This window comes from Heteronotia binoei, chromosome 8, assembly GCF_032191835.1.
Source record: "Heteronotia binoei isolate CCM8104 ecotype False Entrance Well chromosome 8, APGP_CSIRO_Hbin_v1, whole genome shotgun sequence".
NCBI lineage: Eukaryota > Metazoa > Chordata > Lepidosauria > Squamata > Gekkonidae > Heteronotia > Heteronotia binoei.
The window spans coordinates 121,081,241-121,098,070 of record NC_083230.1 but is presented as its reverse complement, the minus strand read 5'-3'; the positions used below and the strand labels follow the sequence as shown (position 1 = coordinate 121,098,070).

Sequence of the window (16,830 nt, the reverse complement as noted above, 5' to 3'; positions counted from 1 at the left end):
GGATTGGATTGGATTTATATCCCGCCCTCCACTCCGAATCTCAAAGTGGCTCACAATCCCCTTTACCTTCCTCCGCCAAAACAAACACCTTGTGAGGTAGGTGGGGCTGAGAGAGCTCTGACAGAAGCTGCCCTTTCAAGGACAGTTCTGCCAGAGCTATGGCTGACCCAAGGCCATTCCAGCAGCTGCAAATGGAGGAGTGGGGAATCAAACCCTGTTCTCCCAGATAAGAGTGTGCGCACTTAAGCACTACATAACACTGGCTCTCAAGAGAGGGAGGGCTCCTGGAGTTCTGGCCCCACTCCTGAGGGGGTTTTGGCCCCTGCGTGACACAGAGGGTTGGTCTAGATGGGCCACTGGCCTGATCCAACATGGTTTCTCTTACGTTCTTAAGCAGCTGTCTCACTTTCTGCTTATCCCTCTGATTCCAGGGCCTTCTCACCCCGATGCAGGCAAGGGAACTGGCAGCGACTGCTTTCCTCAGTGACCAGTTTGCAGTTGGCCATACTCAGCTATCTGCAGTCCTCCAAGAGACCGGGGAAGATCAAGCCAGATAAACGGGGGGGGAGGCAAATCTCTTTGCCTGTTTGCTATCAAACTACAACTGCTGCACCTTCTCTCCCACAACACCTCCAGCACTGCTGCCGCTCTCCCAATCAGTCCTCCATCGCTTTGTTCCGTTGCCCAGCTTCCACATCCCTCTTTGCAACCTTCACTTCACCCATCCTCCAACATCCATATATGGACATATGAAGCCGCCTTCTACTGAATCAGACCCTGGGTCCATCAAAGTCAGTATTGTCTACTCAGACTGGCAGTGGCTCTCCAGGGTCTCAAGCTGAGGTTTTTCACACCTATTTGCCTGGACCCTTTTGAGTTGGAGATTCTGGGGATTGAAACTGGGGCCTTCTGCTTACCGAGCAGATGCTCTACCACTGAGCCACCGTCCCTCCCCATAGATATACAGATACATGGATAGATATATACAGATATCTACAGTATATATAGATATCTACAGATATGAACATATGAAGCTGCCTTATACTGAATCAGACCCTGGGTCCATCCAAGTCAGTATCGTCTACTCAGACTGGCAGCGGCTCTCCAGGGTCTCAAGCTGAAGTTTCTCACGCCTACTTGCCTGGAACCTTTTTATGGGAGATGCCAGGGATTGAACTTGGGACATTAAGAACATAAGAGAAGCCATGTTGGATCAGGCCAGAGGCCCATCCAGTCCAACACTCTGTGTCACGCAGTGGCCAAAAAAAACCCAGATGCCATCAGGAGGTCTACCACAAGGCCATAAGAAAATAAGTGAAGCCATGTTGGATCAGGCCAGAGGCCCATATAGTCCAACACTCTGTGTCACACAGTGGCCAAAAAAACCCCAGATGCCATCAGGAGGTCTACCACAAGGCTATAAGAGCCTGAGAAGCCATGTTGGATCAGGCCAATGGCCCATCCAGTCCAACACTCTGTGTCACATAAGAGCATAAGAGAAGCCATATTGGATCAGGCCAATGACCCATCCCATCCAATACTCTGTGTCACACAGTGGCCCAAAACCCTGGTCTTTAAGGTGCCAATGGACTCAAATCGAGCTGTTCTACTGCGCGCCCAACGCGGCTACCCTCGGAGACGAATGCGAATCACATGCTCTTAGTCCTGCAATCTTTCCAGCTGTTCAACCCATTTCACGCACAGTCCTTGCTAAAACTTTGTGGGGGGGGTGGGGACAGAATTTTATCATCTCTACGTTGGAGACGACTGGACAAAGATGGCTTTGAGACTTGCCAAGAGCCACCAAGAGAAGAGTTTGTGGATGAGGCAGAATCAGAACGAGGGGCATCCCCCTTTGCCATTTGTTCTCTTAGCCACAATACGACACCAGTTCGCTAACAGCGGGCGGGTGGCTGAGGGAAATGGGGAGGCAGACCAACCGCCCCACCTCACTGAAATCGCTTCCGATTCCCAGACGCCTCTCCCTCTCCCTCTTTCTCAAAGTTTCATTTCGTTAAGCGCTCCTCCCGCTTGTTTACTCGGGGATATTCGCTAGTAGCTTTCTGCGCAGCAGTCTGCCTCACACTGGCTCCGAAGGCTTCATTAAACATTTCTGTGTGTGTGTCATTCTGTCCTGCCAAGGCATCTTGTTTATTTCTCGGCAACGGAGCAGCCAACTTTTCCATCAGCTATTATGAAAGACCGAAAGCTCAAAAAGAGAAGGGGGGGAAAAAAAAGAGGTCATGACTTCACACGCTCAAAAAGTGAACGCCGAAGGGGGAAGGGGGGAAAATGTTTGATTTAGGGCGCTGCTGGCTTTGAAGCGGAGCTACGATCAGCGAGTTTGAGAAAGACATTTGAAAAGGTAAAGCTAGTCCCCCTGTGCAAGCACCAGTCATTTCCGACATGGTCCTTTGCCATTGCTTTCCCCAGTCATCTACACTTTCCCCCCAGCAAGCTGGGAACTCATTTGACCGACCTCAGAAGGATGGAACGCTGAATCAACCTGGAGCCGGCGACCTGAACCCAGCTTCCGCCGGGATCGAACTCAGATCGTGAGCAGAGAGCTTCGATGCAGTACTGCAGCTTTATGACTCTGTGCCACGGGGCTCCTAAATAGTTAAAAAGGTAAAGCTAGTCCCCTGTGCAAGCACCAGTCATTTCCGACATGGTCCTTTGCCATTGCTTTCCCCAGTCATCTACGCTTTCCCCCCAGCAAGCTGGGAACTCGTTTGACCGACCTCGGAAGGATGGAACGCTGAATCAACCTGGAGCCGGCGACCTGAACCCAGCTTCCGCCGGGATCGAACTCAGGCCGTGAGCAGGGAGCTTTGGCTGCAGCGCTGCAGCTTCACCACTCTGTGCCACGGGGCTGAGAAATGCATTACCCTGGCGAAAACCGGCGAGCTTTCGATCATGCACGGCGCAACCCGCGGGAGGAAAGACTTCGACACTTGCCTCTTTTTCGGTGTCCCGAGAGATACACGTCCACTGGTTCTCCTTCACGCTGTAGGCCCAGAAGTCTGCGAGGTCTTGAGTGCCGTCCCAGCCGCCAAACAAATAAACTGTTTCTAATCAAAATCATAGGGAGAGAAAAAAAAAAAGACCATTTCAAACATCCTGAAAGATGAGGGCAGCGTCAGGTTGCCTACAGCGACCGAATGTTTTTAGAAATGCCGTGAATAGTGCTAGCCAGACCTCAGATTCAGCAGGAGCCCACAGAAGCGCAGCTCCTGAACCTTTCTGAGGGTTCCCTGTCCTCCTCCCCACCTACCTTGTCCATTGAATAAGAGGAATGGCCAGCGGTAGCTCTCCAGATGTTTTTGCCTACAACTCCCATCAGCCCCAGCCAGCATGGCCAATGGCTGGGGCTGATGGGAGTTGTAGGCAAAAAACATCTGGAGAACTACCGCTGGCCACCCCTGGAATAGTAGCTGCAACTGCATAACAATCCCTGGATTAGGAGAGCGGGCAGCCAGCCAGCCACCAGGGGCTTTGCCACGCCCCCCAGCAGCCCTCATTAACCCCTGGAGAAGCCTGCATCACCTTTTCTCCACTTCTTATGTGATTTTGGGTGGCTTGCTGGCCTTTTGACTGGGGGGGGGCAGCCCAGGAGGAGAGCCCCAGGCAAGTGAGGCCTGCTTGAGCTGGTGGGATCTCTAGCCAGCTCAAGCAGGCCTCGCTTGCCCGGGGCTCTCCTTTCTTGCATCAAGGTTGCTTTTGGCTGGGGGGGGGTGCGGCATATGATAATGAGTTATGCTAATGAGCTCCACCACCTATTTCTCTACAAAACGACCGACCCCCGGCGCTAGCTTTTGAAATGTGACGTTTTTATCACTTGCAACCTGTCAAGATCCAATCCGCTGGCAGCGTCCGGTTCAGGAGTTCCAGTGACACGAACGGGGCTTGGGCAAACAAAGCCCCCGGGGAGGACCACACCCGCAGCGCTTAAAATGTAAGAAATCTGGCCACTGACATCCTATGGAAATGCGACCGAAAGCTCCGCGTGCTTCCGGTGGGCCCAAAACTGGGTCCAAAGTCTCAGATCAAAGCAACGAATCTATTCAAAGTCTCATGTTCCTGTATGTTTTTCGCACTTTGTTTTATTATTTACTTCCTTTACGCTCCTCTGCCTTTTGGTTCCCGAGGAGGGCCGAGAGCTGCTTACATCATTCCCGTCTCTTCCACTGCAAGCAAACAAGGGGATTACACAAAATCACTGTTCCCAACATCACCTTTTACCGGGAGATGTCAGGAAATACCATGTTAGGCAGAAGCTCTCCGTCCCTCCCCATGAATGTGCCTTATAGTGAATCAGACCATTGGTCTCTCAAGTTCAGTATTGTCTACTTAGACTGGAAGCATTTCTCTGGGGTCTCAGGCAGAGGTCTTTCCCATCACCTCCTGCCTGGTGGTTCTTTTAACTGGAGATGCCGAGGATTGAACCAGGGACCTTTTGCATGCTGAGCGGATACTCTTAACACTGAGCTACAGCCCCATTCCATGGCTCTCCAGGGTCTCAGGTGGAGGTCTTTCCCATCACCTCCTGCCTGGTCCTTTTAACTGGGGATGCCAGGGATTGAACCTGGGACCTTCTGCATGCTGGGCGGATGCTCTACCACTAAGCTACAGCCCCGCTTCACAGCTCTCCAGGGTCTCAGGTGGATGTCTTTCCCATCACCTCCTGCCTGGTCCTTTTAACTGGAGATGTTGGGGACTGAACCTGGGACCTTCTGCATGCTGAGGAGATGCTCTACCACTGAGCTACAGCCTCACTCCATGGCTCTTCAAGGTCTCAGGTGGAGGTCTTTCCCGTCATCTCCTGCCTGATCCTTTTAACTGGAGATGTTGGGGATTGAACCTGAGACCTTATGCATGCAGAGCGGATGCTCTATCACTGAGCTACAGCCCCACTTCATGGCTCTCCACAGTATCAGGTGGAAGTCTTTCACATTACCTCCTGCTTGGTCCTTTTCACTGGAGATGTTGGGGATTGAACCTGGGACCTTCTGCATGCTGAGCGGATACTCTACCAAGCCACAGCTCCGCTCCATGGCTCTCTGGGGTCTCAGGTGGAGGTCTTTCCCATTACCTCCTGCCTGGTCCTTTTAACTGGGGATGCCAGGGATTGAACCTGGGACCTTCTGCATGCTGAGCAGATGCTCTACCACTAAGCTACAGCCCCGCTTCATGGCTCTCCAGGATTTCAGGTGGAGGTCTTTCCCGTCGCCTCCTGCCTGGTCCTTTTAACTGGAGATGCCAGGGATTGAACCCGGGACCTTCTGCATGCTGAGCAGATGCTCTACCACTAAGCTACAGCCCCACTTCATGGCTCTCCAGGATTTCAGGTGGAGGTCTTTTCCGTCACCTCCTGCCTGGTCCTTTTAACTGGAGATGCCAGGGATTGAACCTGGGACCTTCTGCATGCTGAGCGGATGCTCTACCACTGAGCTACAGCCCCCCTTCATGGCTCTCTGGGGTCTCAGGTGGAGGTCTTTCCCATTACCTCCTGCCTGGTCCTTTTAACTGGAGATGCCAGGGATTGAACCTGGGACCTTCTGAATGCTGAGCAGATGCTCTACCACTGAGCTACAGCCCCGCTTCATGGCTCTCCACAGTCTCAGGTGGAGGTCTTTCCCGTCACCTCCTGCCTGGTCGTTTTAACTGGAGATGCTGGGGATTGAACCTGAGACCTTCTGCATGCAAAGCAAGAGACTCTACCAGTGAGCCTTGGCCCCCTCCCAAGTAGACAATTTGTGTCTGCTGCTCTTTCCCAACAGTGCGCAAATACAGGAGAGCACAGGTCACATGCAAGGGACAGCAACGCCTTCAAGGGAGTCCCCGAAAACCGGGTCAATGCCTTCCTGTACCCCTGGGCCCAGGACAATCCCCAGAATCCTTTGCAGCAGATCCTCAGCCAACAAGCTGACGAGGAAATTCTTTCCTGAAGGCTGGAAACCGGGGTGGGTGGGGACGGAATCCATGCTTCAAAGTTTCCTTCGTGTTTTTTTTTTTTAATGTAGACCTAAAAGGTTCACACCGCAACATTATTTACTTAAAAAGAAACGTTAACGGGGAAGTTAAAAGACATTTTGCCAAATTTCCATCTGATGGCAATTAACAATCGGCTTTCTTAAAAGATTTGAGAGAGAGCGAGATCTGGTTCTTGACCTCTACCTACAATAAAGCTGGTGGTGGCCACCGCGGTCCCAACCAAGAGGTTACCTTGGGCCATTCCCTTTAATTACCCTTCCTTTGCTGGGCACAGGACAGCCAATGTTCCTTCCAGAGAGCGAGTCCCTTTGTGCTCCTGAAGTTCTCACAAGCTCACAAAAACCCACATCGACCACAATGGCCCGATTGATAAAGCAAAGGGGGGGGGGGACACAAGAGAATCTGGCAAACGCCACACGTCCTACCGAGGCCTCGGACAAAACATCATGCGGAGTCTGGGGGAAGCGTTGTTGACGGCACAGCCCCGAATTTAATCTGATGGTAATAAAATCCGCAAGCGTTTCAGGGGAGGGGGATCGTAAAGCTGAACGCTTCAAGGAGCAGAGAGGGAGGAATGTACACAAAGGCGAGCCCCGACAACTACATTCCGGGTCAAAGATAAAAGTTGTCACCCGTCTCCCTTTGTGGAATGAGTAACATCTGACTCTCTTCCATTGCCTCCTTAGCTGACGGGCAAAGTTCCTTCTCCTACACCAACGCTATAAATAACACACGGTATTTTGGGCCTGCAAGTGCCTTCTGTCAACGCTGTCCTATAAAGCATTAGAGATGGGGTGTCAAACTCGTTTGTTATGAGGGCCGAACCTGACATAACTTTGTCGGGCCAGGCCACACGTGCCATATAATGTAATGCCAGGCAGCGAAGGTGTAAACTTTATAAAGGACGGAAACGAATACAATTAAAAGATTTTTTTAAAGAACTTTAACGGTTAAAACGGATAAAAGGGGGTACTTCATCACCCAAAGGATGATTAACATGTGGAATTCACTGCCACAGGAGGTGGTAGCAGCTACAAGCATAGCCAGCTTCAAGAGGGGGTTAGATAAAAATATGGAGCAGAGGTCCATCAGTGGCTATTAGCCACAGAGTGTCTGTATATATATTTTTGGCCACTGTGTGACACAGAGTGTTGGACTGGATGGGCCTCTGGCCTGATCTAACATGACTTCTCTTATGTTCTTCTGTGACACAGAGTGTTGGACTGGATGGGCCATTGGCCTGATGTAACATGATTTCTCTTATGTGACACAGAGTGTTGGACTGGATGGGCCATCGGCCTGATCCAACATGGCTTCTCTTATGTTCTGATGTGACACAGAGTGTTGGACTGGATGGGCCTCTGGCCTGATCCAACATGGCTTCCCTTATGTTCTTATGTGACACAGAGTGTTGGACTGGATGGGCCATTGGCCTGATCTAACATGGCTTCTCTTATGTTCTTATGTGACACAGAGTGTTGGACTGGATGGGCCATTGTCCTGATCCAGCATGGCTTCTCTTATGTTCTTATGTGACACAGAGTGTTGGACTGGATGGGCCATTGGCCTGATCCAACATGGCTTCTCTTATGTTCTTAAGTGACACAGAATGTTGGACTGGATGGGCCACTGGCCTGATCCAACATGGCTTCTCTTATGTTCTTATGTGACACAGAGTGTTGGACTGGATGGGACATTGGCCTGATCTAACATGGCTTCTCTTATGTTCTTATGTGACACAGAATGTTGGACTGGATGGGCCTCTGGCCTGATCCAACATGGCTTCTCTTATGTTCTTATGTGACACAGAGTGTTGGACTGGATGGGCCACTGTCCTGATCCAGCATGGCTTCTCTTATGTTCTTATGTGACACAGAGTGTTGGACTGGATTGGCCATTGGCCTGATCCAACATGGCTTCTCTTATGTTAACTTATAATAAAATATGCTCGGCGATTCTTCCACGTAATACAGCTGGATGGTTTTGCTGTCTTTCTGTTTCAGCTATCAATCCCTTCTATCGTCATAACTTTTGATATTATAGCTGTTCAAGAGACACGGATAGATAAGGATATAAGTCTTAAGGGTTACACTTGCATCATGGTGAAAGCAGTTAAAAGAAAGGGCCCGGGAAGAATCAAAGGGGGTTTAGCAATTTTTGTTTCAGATGCACAGAACGTTTTATGCTTAGGAAAACCATCTTGATAAAATAGCTATGTCTGCAGTGTTATCACATCAAGCAAATTGCTTAATCTTAACTAATGTCTACATCCTGTCCTGTTTCAAGAAAGACCAAATCATAGATACCTGGAACTCCCTTTGGGGGTTAAAAGATTAGCACTCTTGCAATATATTGTTTATTGAAGAGTTTCTGATAACTGACACCCCTTGCTCTGAATTATTGTATCAAAATCTGGAGATAATGTCTGTACTGTAGCAATCTTGAGTATGCTGTTCAAGAGTTTTTCAAGTGTCTGCAAGTTGCAAACCTGCTTTTGATTACAGAAATATCATGGTCAATGCTTTAGCCTAAGGCCCGGGGGAGAACATGAAATGGCTGAGCATTGCAAGCTATTGTACGTGAGTTGTTTAATGTGCTGCTCAGCCAATGAAGAAAACAGAGGCTTTGCTCTGTAGCTCCTCTACGATTGAGCAAACCTGGCAAAGCATGCTGTGATGCAGAAGGAAGCAGATGACAGTGAGATGCTTGTGGGCCTGACAGGAGCCCTCTGGGGGCCTGATTCGGCCCTCGGCCCACACATTTCAGACCCCTGCATTAAAGCATAAGAAGAGTCCTCCTGGATCAGACCAGCGGTCCATCTAATCCAGCATCCTGTCTCACATGGCGTCAAACCAGTTCAAGTGGAGGGCCAACAAGAGGGCCGAGGTCAAGGCCTTCCCCTGGTAAGAACATTAGAAGAGCCCTGCTGGACCAGACCAGTGGTCCCTCTAGTCCAGCATCCTAAGAACATCAGAAGAGCCCTGCTGGATCAGACCAGTGGTCCCTCTAGTCCAGCATCCTAAGAACATCAGAAGAGCCCTGCTGGATCAGACCAGTGGTCCCTCTAGTCCAGCATCCTAAGAACATCAGAAGAGCCCTGCTGGATCAGACCAGTGGTCCCTCTAGTCCAGCATCCTAAGAACATCAGAAGAGCCCTGCTGGATCAGACCAGTGGTCCCTCTAGTCCAGCATCCTAAGAACATCAGAAGAGCCCTGCTGGATCAGACCAGTGGTCCCTCTAGTCCAGCATCCTAAGAACATCAGAAGAGCCCTGCTGGATCAGACCAGTGGTCCCTCTAGTCCAGCATCCTAAGAACATCAGAAGAGCCCTGCTGGATCAGACCAGTGGTCCATCTAGTCCAGCATCCTAAGAACATCAGAAGAGCCCTGCTGGATCAGACCAGTGGTCCATCTAGTCCAGCATCCTAAGAACATCAGAAGAGCCCTGCTGGATCAGACCAGTGGTCCATCTAGTCCAGCATCCTAAGAACATCAGAAGAGCCCTGCTGGATCAGACCAGTGGTCCATCTAGTCCAGCATCCTAAGAACATCAGAAGAGCCCTGCTGGATCAGACCAGTGGTCCATCTAGTCCAGCATCCTAAGAACATCAGAAGAGCCCTGCTGGATCAGACCAGTGGTCCATCTAGTCCAGCATCCTAAGAACATCAGAAGAGCCCTGCTGGATCAGACCAGTGGTCCATCTAGTCCAGCATCCTAAGAACATCAGAAGAGCCCTGCTGGATCAGACCAGTGGTCCATCTAGTCCAGCATCCTAAGAACATCAGAAGAGCCCTGCTGGATCAGACCAGTGGTCCATCTAGTCCAGCATCCTAAGAACATCAGAAGAGCCCTGCTGGATCAGACCAGTGGTCCATCTAGTCCAGCATCCTAAGAACATCAGAAGAGCCCTGCTGGATCAGACCAGTGGTCCATCTAGTCCAGCATCCTAAGAACATCAGAAGAGCCCTGCTGGATCAGACCAGTGGTCCATCTAGTCCAGCATCCTAAGAACATCAGAAGAGCCCTGCTGGATCAGACCAGTGGTCCATCTAGTCCAGCATCCTAAGAACATCAGAAGAGCCCTGCTGGATCAGACCAGTGGTCCATCTAGTCCAGCATCCTAAGAACATCAGAAGAGCCCTGCTGGATCAGACCAGTGGTCCATCTAGTCCAGCATCCTAAGAACATCAGAAGAGCCCTGCTGGATCAGACCAGTGGTCCATCTAGTCCAGCATCCTAAGAACATCAGAAGAGCCCTGCTGGATCAGACCAGTGGTCCATCTAGTCCAGCATCCTAAGAACATCAGAAGAGCCCTGCTGGATCAGACCAGTGGTCCATCTAGTCCAGCATCCTAAGAACATCAGAAGAGCCCTGCTGGATCAGACCAGTGGTCCATCTAGTCCAGCATCCTAAGAACATCAGAAGAGCCCTGCTGGATCAGGCCAGTGGTCCATCTAGTCCAGCATCCTAAGAACATCAGAAGAGCCCTGCTGGATCAGACCAGTGGTCCATCTAGTCCAGCATCCTAAGAACATCAGAAGAGCCCTGCTGGATCAGACCAGTGGTCCATCTAGTCCAGCATCCTAAGAACATCAGAAGAGCCCTGCTGGATCAGGCCAGTGGTCCATCTAGTCCAGCATCCAAAGGACATAAGAAGAGCCCTGCTGGATCAGACCAGTGGTTGATCCAGTCCACCACTGAACATAAAAAGAGCCCAGCTGGAACTGAGTAGTGGTTCACGAAAGCTCGTACCTCCACTACAGATTTTGTTAGTCTTGAAGGTGCTACTGGACGGTTGCTCTTTTCTGTTGCTACAGACAGACTAACACAGCAACCCATCTTGCTCTATCCTAAGGTGAGGGTCAGAGCGTTATGTCCCTATTGCCCCAATTACAATCCAACGATCCTCTGTCAGATCAGCCTCGCGGATCTCAATCTCTCGGGATCGAACCTCTAAAACCTGCTTCGTTTTCTTTACCCGGAAAGCGGTTCACAAACACATGTACTTCTCCCAAAATCAGCATCTTCAAACACCACTATTCCCAGTGCCTTTCACAACCATAGCACCTACCTGGGTTTCTAACCGTCTCCCAAGCCTCAGGATGCTACTCTGAGTACTGCTGTATCCGACTTGCTCTCCTCACTGCCTGGCTACATCTATGACCTCACACAAACATCATGTTTCGCCCGGAGAGGAGGCGACTGAGAGGTGACAACAACATAAAAACATAAGAACATAAGAGAAGCCTACACACACACACACACACACACACACACACATATATATACACGCACTGTGGCTAATAGCCACTGATGGAGTACTAGGAGGCGACTGAGAGGTGACAACAACATAAAAACATAAGAACATAAGAGAAGCCTACACACACACACACACACACACACACACACATATATATACACGCACTGTGGCTAATAGCCACTGATGGAGTACTTGAAGGGCTGTCATCTAGCGGATGGTGTGGAATTGTTTTCGGTGGCCCCAGAAGGTAGGACCAGAACCAATGGGTTGAAATTAAATCCGAAGAGTTTCTGGCTCAACATTAGAAAGAACTTCCTGACTGTTAGAGCGGTTCCTCAGCGGAACAGGCTTCCTCGGGAGGTGGTGGGCTCTCCTTCCTTGGAGGTTTTTCAACAGAGGCTAGATGGCCATCTGACAGCAATGAAGATCCTGTGAATTTAGGGGGAGGTGTTTGTGGGTTTCCTGCATTGCGCAGGGGGTTGGACTAGATGACCCTGGAGGTCCCTTCCAACTCTATGATTCTATTCTATGAAACCTCCCTCTCTGTGATCCGACGTTTAGGAGGTAAAGTAACAGGAGACCATCGGCACATCTCCTTTTGCAGAGGAACCAAGAAGAGATACCTTCAGGTCAGTATCTGCACGCTGATCCTTTGGAAACGCTTGTTATACAGTTAGGTAAAGCTCTGTCCCAATTTGGGTATAAACTTAAGAAGAGCCCTGCTAAATCAGACCCATAGTCCATCTGGTTCAGCATTCCACCTCAACACATCCCCTGGAGTTCCCACAACAGAGCATTGAGGCTGAGCCCTTCATAAGAACACTAGCCCTGCAGGATCAGACCAGTGGATACAATGGAGGAGGAGGAGGAAGAGAAAGAAGAAGAGAAGGAAGATGAAGAAGAGCAGGAGGATACTGGATTTATATCCCGTCTTTCACTCTGAATGTCAGAGTCTCAGAGCCGCTGACAATCTCCTTTCCCTTCCTCCCCCACAACAGACACCCTGTGAAGAAGAAGATATTGGATTTATATCCCGCCCTCCACTCCAAAGAGTCTCAGAGCGGCTCACAATCTCCTTTACCTTCCTCCCCCACAACAGACACCCTATGAGGTGTGTGGGGCTGGAGAGGGCTTTCACAGCAGCTGCCCTTTCAAGGACAACCTCTGCCAGAGCTATGGCTGACCCAAGGCCATTCCAGCAGGTGCAAGTGGAAGAGTGGGGAATCAAACCCGGTTCTCCCAGATAAGAGTCCGCACACTTAACCACTACACCAAACTGGCTGGGTGGGGCTGAGAGAGCTCTGACAGAAGCTGCCCTTTCAAGGACAACCTCTGCCAGAGCTATAGCTGACCCAAGGCCACGCTAACAGGTGCAAGAGGAGGAGTAGGGAATCCAACCCGGTTTTCCCAGAGAAGAGTCCGCGCGCTACACCAAACTGGCTCTCAAGAGGAGAATGATGCAGGCCGCTTCAGGTTCCCATTAAGAGAGAAAGGCAGGTTAGAAGTAAAGGATATGAATAAAAAAATAATAATACATTCCTAGCTTCCTTCCTCTTGGCAGTTTCCCAGCACTGCAATCCAAGGCATAAAGCACCGATGCAACACAGGGATGCGAACGCTGACTTCCAAGGCCGTGCAATGACTCAGCTATTTTGAAAACTGTTAAGTTACACAATGTCTCTTTACCATTTGGAATACTAAGCCTGGTGTTTCAGGCGGTAGACAAAAAACAGCTCAGTGCAGAGGCCTCGTGACGGCAGGAGGGAACGGTTTTCTTGCTCACCTGCTGCCTGCCCCCGCAAAGCCCGTGAATACTGATCACAAGAGAGGCCAGAATCATCGCCCCGTCATCTCCTGCTGACTGGATGACAGCAGAGGGAAAATATCACAAAATCCCCCAGAGAAACACACTCAAGCCTAATGAATATGCAGTAATATGCAGTTTGGTGTAGTGGTTAAGGGTGCGGACAATTATCTGGGAGAACCGTGTTTGATTCCCCACTCCTCCACTGGCACCTGCTGGCATGGCCTTGGGTTAGCCAGAGCTCTCTTATCTGGGAGAACCGGGCTGGATTCCCCACTCCTCCACTTGCAGCTGCTGGAATGGCCTTGGGTCAGCCATAGCTCTCTTATCTGGGAGAACCGGGTTGGATTCCCCACTCCTCCATTTGCACCTGCTGGAATGGCCTTGGGTCAGCAGAGCTCTCTTATCTGGGAGAACGGGTTTGATTCCCCCCTCCTCACTTGCACCTGCTGGAATGGCCTTAGGTCAAGCATAGCTCTATTATCTGGAGATACAGGTTTGATTCCCCACTCCTCACTTGCAGCTGCTGGGATGGCCTTGGGTCAGCCAGAGCTCTATATGGGGAGACCGGGTTATGATACCAACTCTCACTATGCAGCTGCTGGAATGTCCTAGGGGTCAGCAGAGCTCTCTTATCTGGGAGAACCGGGTTGGATTCCCACTCCTCACTTGCACCTGCTGGAATGGCCTTGGGTCAGCCAGAGCTCTCTTATCTGGGAGAACGGGTTTGATTCCCCACTCCTCCACTTGCACCTGCTGGAATGGCCTTAGGTCAGCCATAGCTCTCTTATCTGGGAGTACCGGTTTGATACCCACTCCTCCACTTGCAGCTGCTGGAATGGCCTTGGGTCAGCCAGAGCTCTCTTATCTGGGAGAACCGGTGTTGATTCCCCACTCCTCCACTTGCATCTGATGATGGCCTTGGTCAGCCAGAGCTCTCTTATCTGGGAAGTAACAGGTTGGATTCCACCCATCCAGCTTGCAATGCTAGGTATGCAGATAATTGACTTGTAGCACCCAACTGCTGTATGCCTTAATGCTCATAGCTCATCTTCTGAGAACCGGATTGATCCGCTCCCACCTAGTATCCTGCTGAATGCTTGAGTTACCTCCAGCTCATCTACAACGGTTTGATTCCCAATCGACTATGTCTGCGAAGCTATTGCTCGGAGCATCTGGGAGAACGGGTTGATCCCCCTCCGCTCCCCCACTCACCTCTGAATGCCTTGGGTCAGCATAGCTCTTAATCTGGAGAATCGGTTTGATTCCCACTCCTCCACTTGCAGCTGCTGGAATGGCCTTGGGTCAGCCATAGCTCTCTTATCTGGGAGAACCGGGTTTGAGATCCCCACTTCCTCCACTTGCAGCTGCTGGTATGGCCTTGGGTCAGCATAGCTCTCTTATCTGGGGAACCGGTTTGAGTCCCCACTCCTCCACTTGCAGCTGCTGAATGGCCTTGGTCAGCCATAGCTCTCTATCTGGTAAACCGAGTTTGATTCCCACTCCTTCACTTGCAGCTGCTGGAATGGCTTGGGTCACCATAAGCTCTCTATCTGGAGAACCGGTTTGATTCGCCACTCCTCCACTTGCAGCTGCTGGAATTGGCCTTGGGTCAGCCATAGCTCTCTTATCTGGAGAACTGTTTGGATTCCCCTCTCCTCCACTTGCAGCTGCTGGAATGGACTTGGGTCAGCCAGAGCTCTCTTATCTGGAGAACCGGGTTGGATTCCCCTCTCCTCCACTTGCAGCTGCTGGAATGGCCTTGGGTCAGCAGAGCTCTCTTATCTGGGAGAACCGGGTTGATTTCCCCTCTCCTCCACTTGCAGCTGCTGGAATGGCCTTGGGTCAGCCAGAGCTCTCTTATCTGGAGAACCGGGTTGATTTCCCTCTCCTCCAGCTTGCAGCTGCTGGAATGGCCTTGGGTCAGCCATAGCTCTCTTATCTGGGAGAACTGGTTGGATTCCCCACTCCTCCACTTGCAGCTGCTGGAATGGCCTTGGATCAGCATAGCTCTGGCAGAGGTTGTCCTTCAAAGGGCAGCTGCTGTGAGAGCCCTCTCCAGCCCCACCCACCTCACGGGTGTCTGTTGTGGGGGAGGAAGGTAAAGGAGATTGTGAGCCGCTCTGAGACTCTTCGGAGTGAGGGCGGGATATGAATCCAATATCTTCATCTACCTCACAGGTGTCTGCCGTGGGGGAAGAAGGCAAAGGAGATTGTGAGCCGCTCTGAGACTCTTCGCAGCGGAGGGTGGATATAAATCCAATATCTTCTTCTTCTCTTACTTGAAGGGCTGAGGATGTGTAGAATTGTTTTCTGTGGCCCAGAAGGTAGGACCAGAACCAATGGGTTGAAATTAAATCCGAAGAGTTTCCAGCTCAACATTAGGAAGAACTTCCTGACTGTTAGAGCGGTTCCTCAGTGAAACAGACTTCCTCGGGAGGTGGTGGCTCTCCTTCCTTGGAGGCTTTTAAACAGAGGCTAGTGGCCATCTGACAGCAATGAGGATCCTGTGAATTTAGTGGGAAGGTATTTGTGAGTTTCCTGCATTGTGCAGGGGGTTGGACTAGATGACCCCTGGTGGTCCCTTCCAACTCTACGATTCTATGATCTACCTTCAAATACTTCTTGAATTAGAATTGTCAGAATACAACCTTATTCCCATCATACTTTTTAAATGACTTTCTCCTATGTCGCCACAGTGGCATGATGAAGATTTCCATCTGTCTGTTTTATATGTTTTGGTTCTTTTCCCATTTTTTTCTGGAGGAAAATATTAGAAAGTTTGTCAAAACGTAAGAGTTCTGCAGAAAAAAGGGGGCTTCTCGAGGACATCAGGGCCTTGCAAACTATAATAAAGCAAAATATATAGGGCCTTGCAAACTATATAGAGCAAAACTATAATAGAAGAAAACATCAGGGTGAAACTATACTATCAAAACATTTATATGTTTTAGGAAAAAACCTTTTGGCCTCTACTTCTGAGTAGACCCTACTTCTAAATAATCTAAGATGAACACTATAAATGTGCACAAAGGCACTTTAATATTCCAAAGCTTTTATCTTTAAACAGGCTGCAATGTGAAACACAAGAGTGCCCGCAGGCACTTAGACATAACCTCTTTTCCCAAACGGTCTGCACTAAAATGAATTCAAACAGCCTGCAGAAAAATAAATTAAAGTGCACACAGGCACTTTGAAAGTGCACACAGGCACTTTGAGAGTGCCCGCAGGCACTTAGACATAACCTCTTTTCCCAAACGGTCTGCACTAAAATGAATTCAAACAGCCTGCAGAAAAATAAATTAAAGTGCACACAGGCACTTTGAAAGTGCACACAGGCACTTTGAGAGTGCCCGCAGGCACTTAGACATAACCTCTTTTCCCAAACGGTCTGCACTAAAATGAATTCAAACAGCCTGCAGAAAAATAAATTAAAGTGCACACAGGCACTTTGAAAGTGCACACAGGCACTTTGAGAGTGCCCGCAGGCACTTAGACATAACCTCTTTTCCCAAACGGTCTGCACTAAAATGAATTCAAACAGCCTGCAGAAAAATAAATTAAAGTGCACACAGGCACTTTGAAAGTGCACACAGGCACTTTGAGAGTGCACGCAGGCACTTAGACATAACCTCTTTTCCCAAACGGTCTGCACTAAAATGAATTCAAACAGCCTGCAGAAAAATAAATTAAAGTGCACACAGGCACTTAGACATAACCTCTTTTCCCAAACGGTCTGCACTAAAATGAATTCAAACAGCCTGCAGAAA

General features: G+C 49.9%; 1 protein-coding gene and 5 non-coding genes across 6 annotated transcripts in view; all 6 read right to left on the bottom strand.

The window, feature by feature from the left end:
• The window catches only part of MKLN1 (muskelin 1), a 266,746-nt gene that overhangs the window by 85,010 nt on the left and 164,906 nt on the right, over nucleotides 1-16,830 (bottom strand). Inside the window, exon 10 of the mRNA XM_060244456.1 lies at nucleotides 2,959-3,071. Within this exon, the coding sequence (XP_060100439.1) occupies nucleotides 2,959-3,071 (113 nt within the window). The remainder of the gene's footprint in view (nucleotides 1-2,958; nucleotides 3,072-16,830) is intronic.
• Nucleotides 4,565-4,636, bottom strand: TRNAA-AGC (transfer RNA alanine (anticodon AGC)). The gene has a single exon. It is a non-coding gene; the product is annotated as a tRNA-Ala (tRNA).
• Nucleotides 5,114-5,185, bottom strand: TRNAA-AGC (transfer RNA alanine (anticodon AGC)). Its single transcript has one exon. It is a non-coding gene; the product is annotated as a tRNA-Ala (tRNA).
• TRNAA-AGC (transfer RNA alanine (anticodon AGC)) lies at nucleotides 5,252-5,323 on the bottom strand. The gene has a single exon. It is a non-coding gene; the product is annotated as a tRNA-Ala (tRNA).
• On the bottom strand, nucleotides 5,390-5,462 carry TRNAA-AGC (transfer RNA alanine (anticodon AGC)). The gene has a single exon. It is a non-coding gene; the product is annotated as a tRNA-Ala (tRNA).
• TRNAA-AGC (transfer RNA alanine (anticodon AGC)) lies at nucleotides 5,528-5,599 on the bottom strand. The gene has a single exon. It is a non-coding gene; the product is annotated as a tRNA-Ala (tRNA).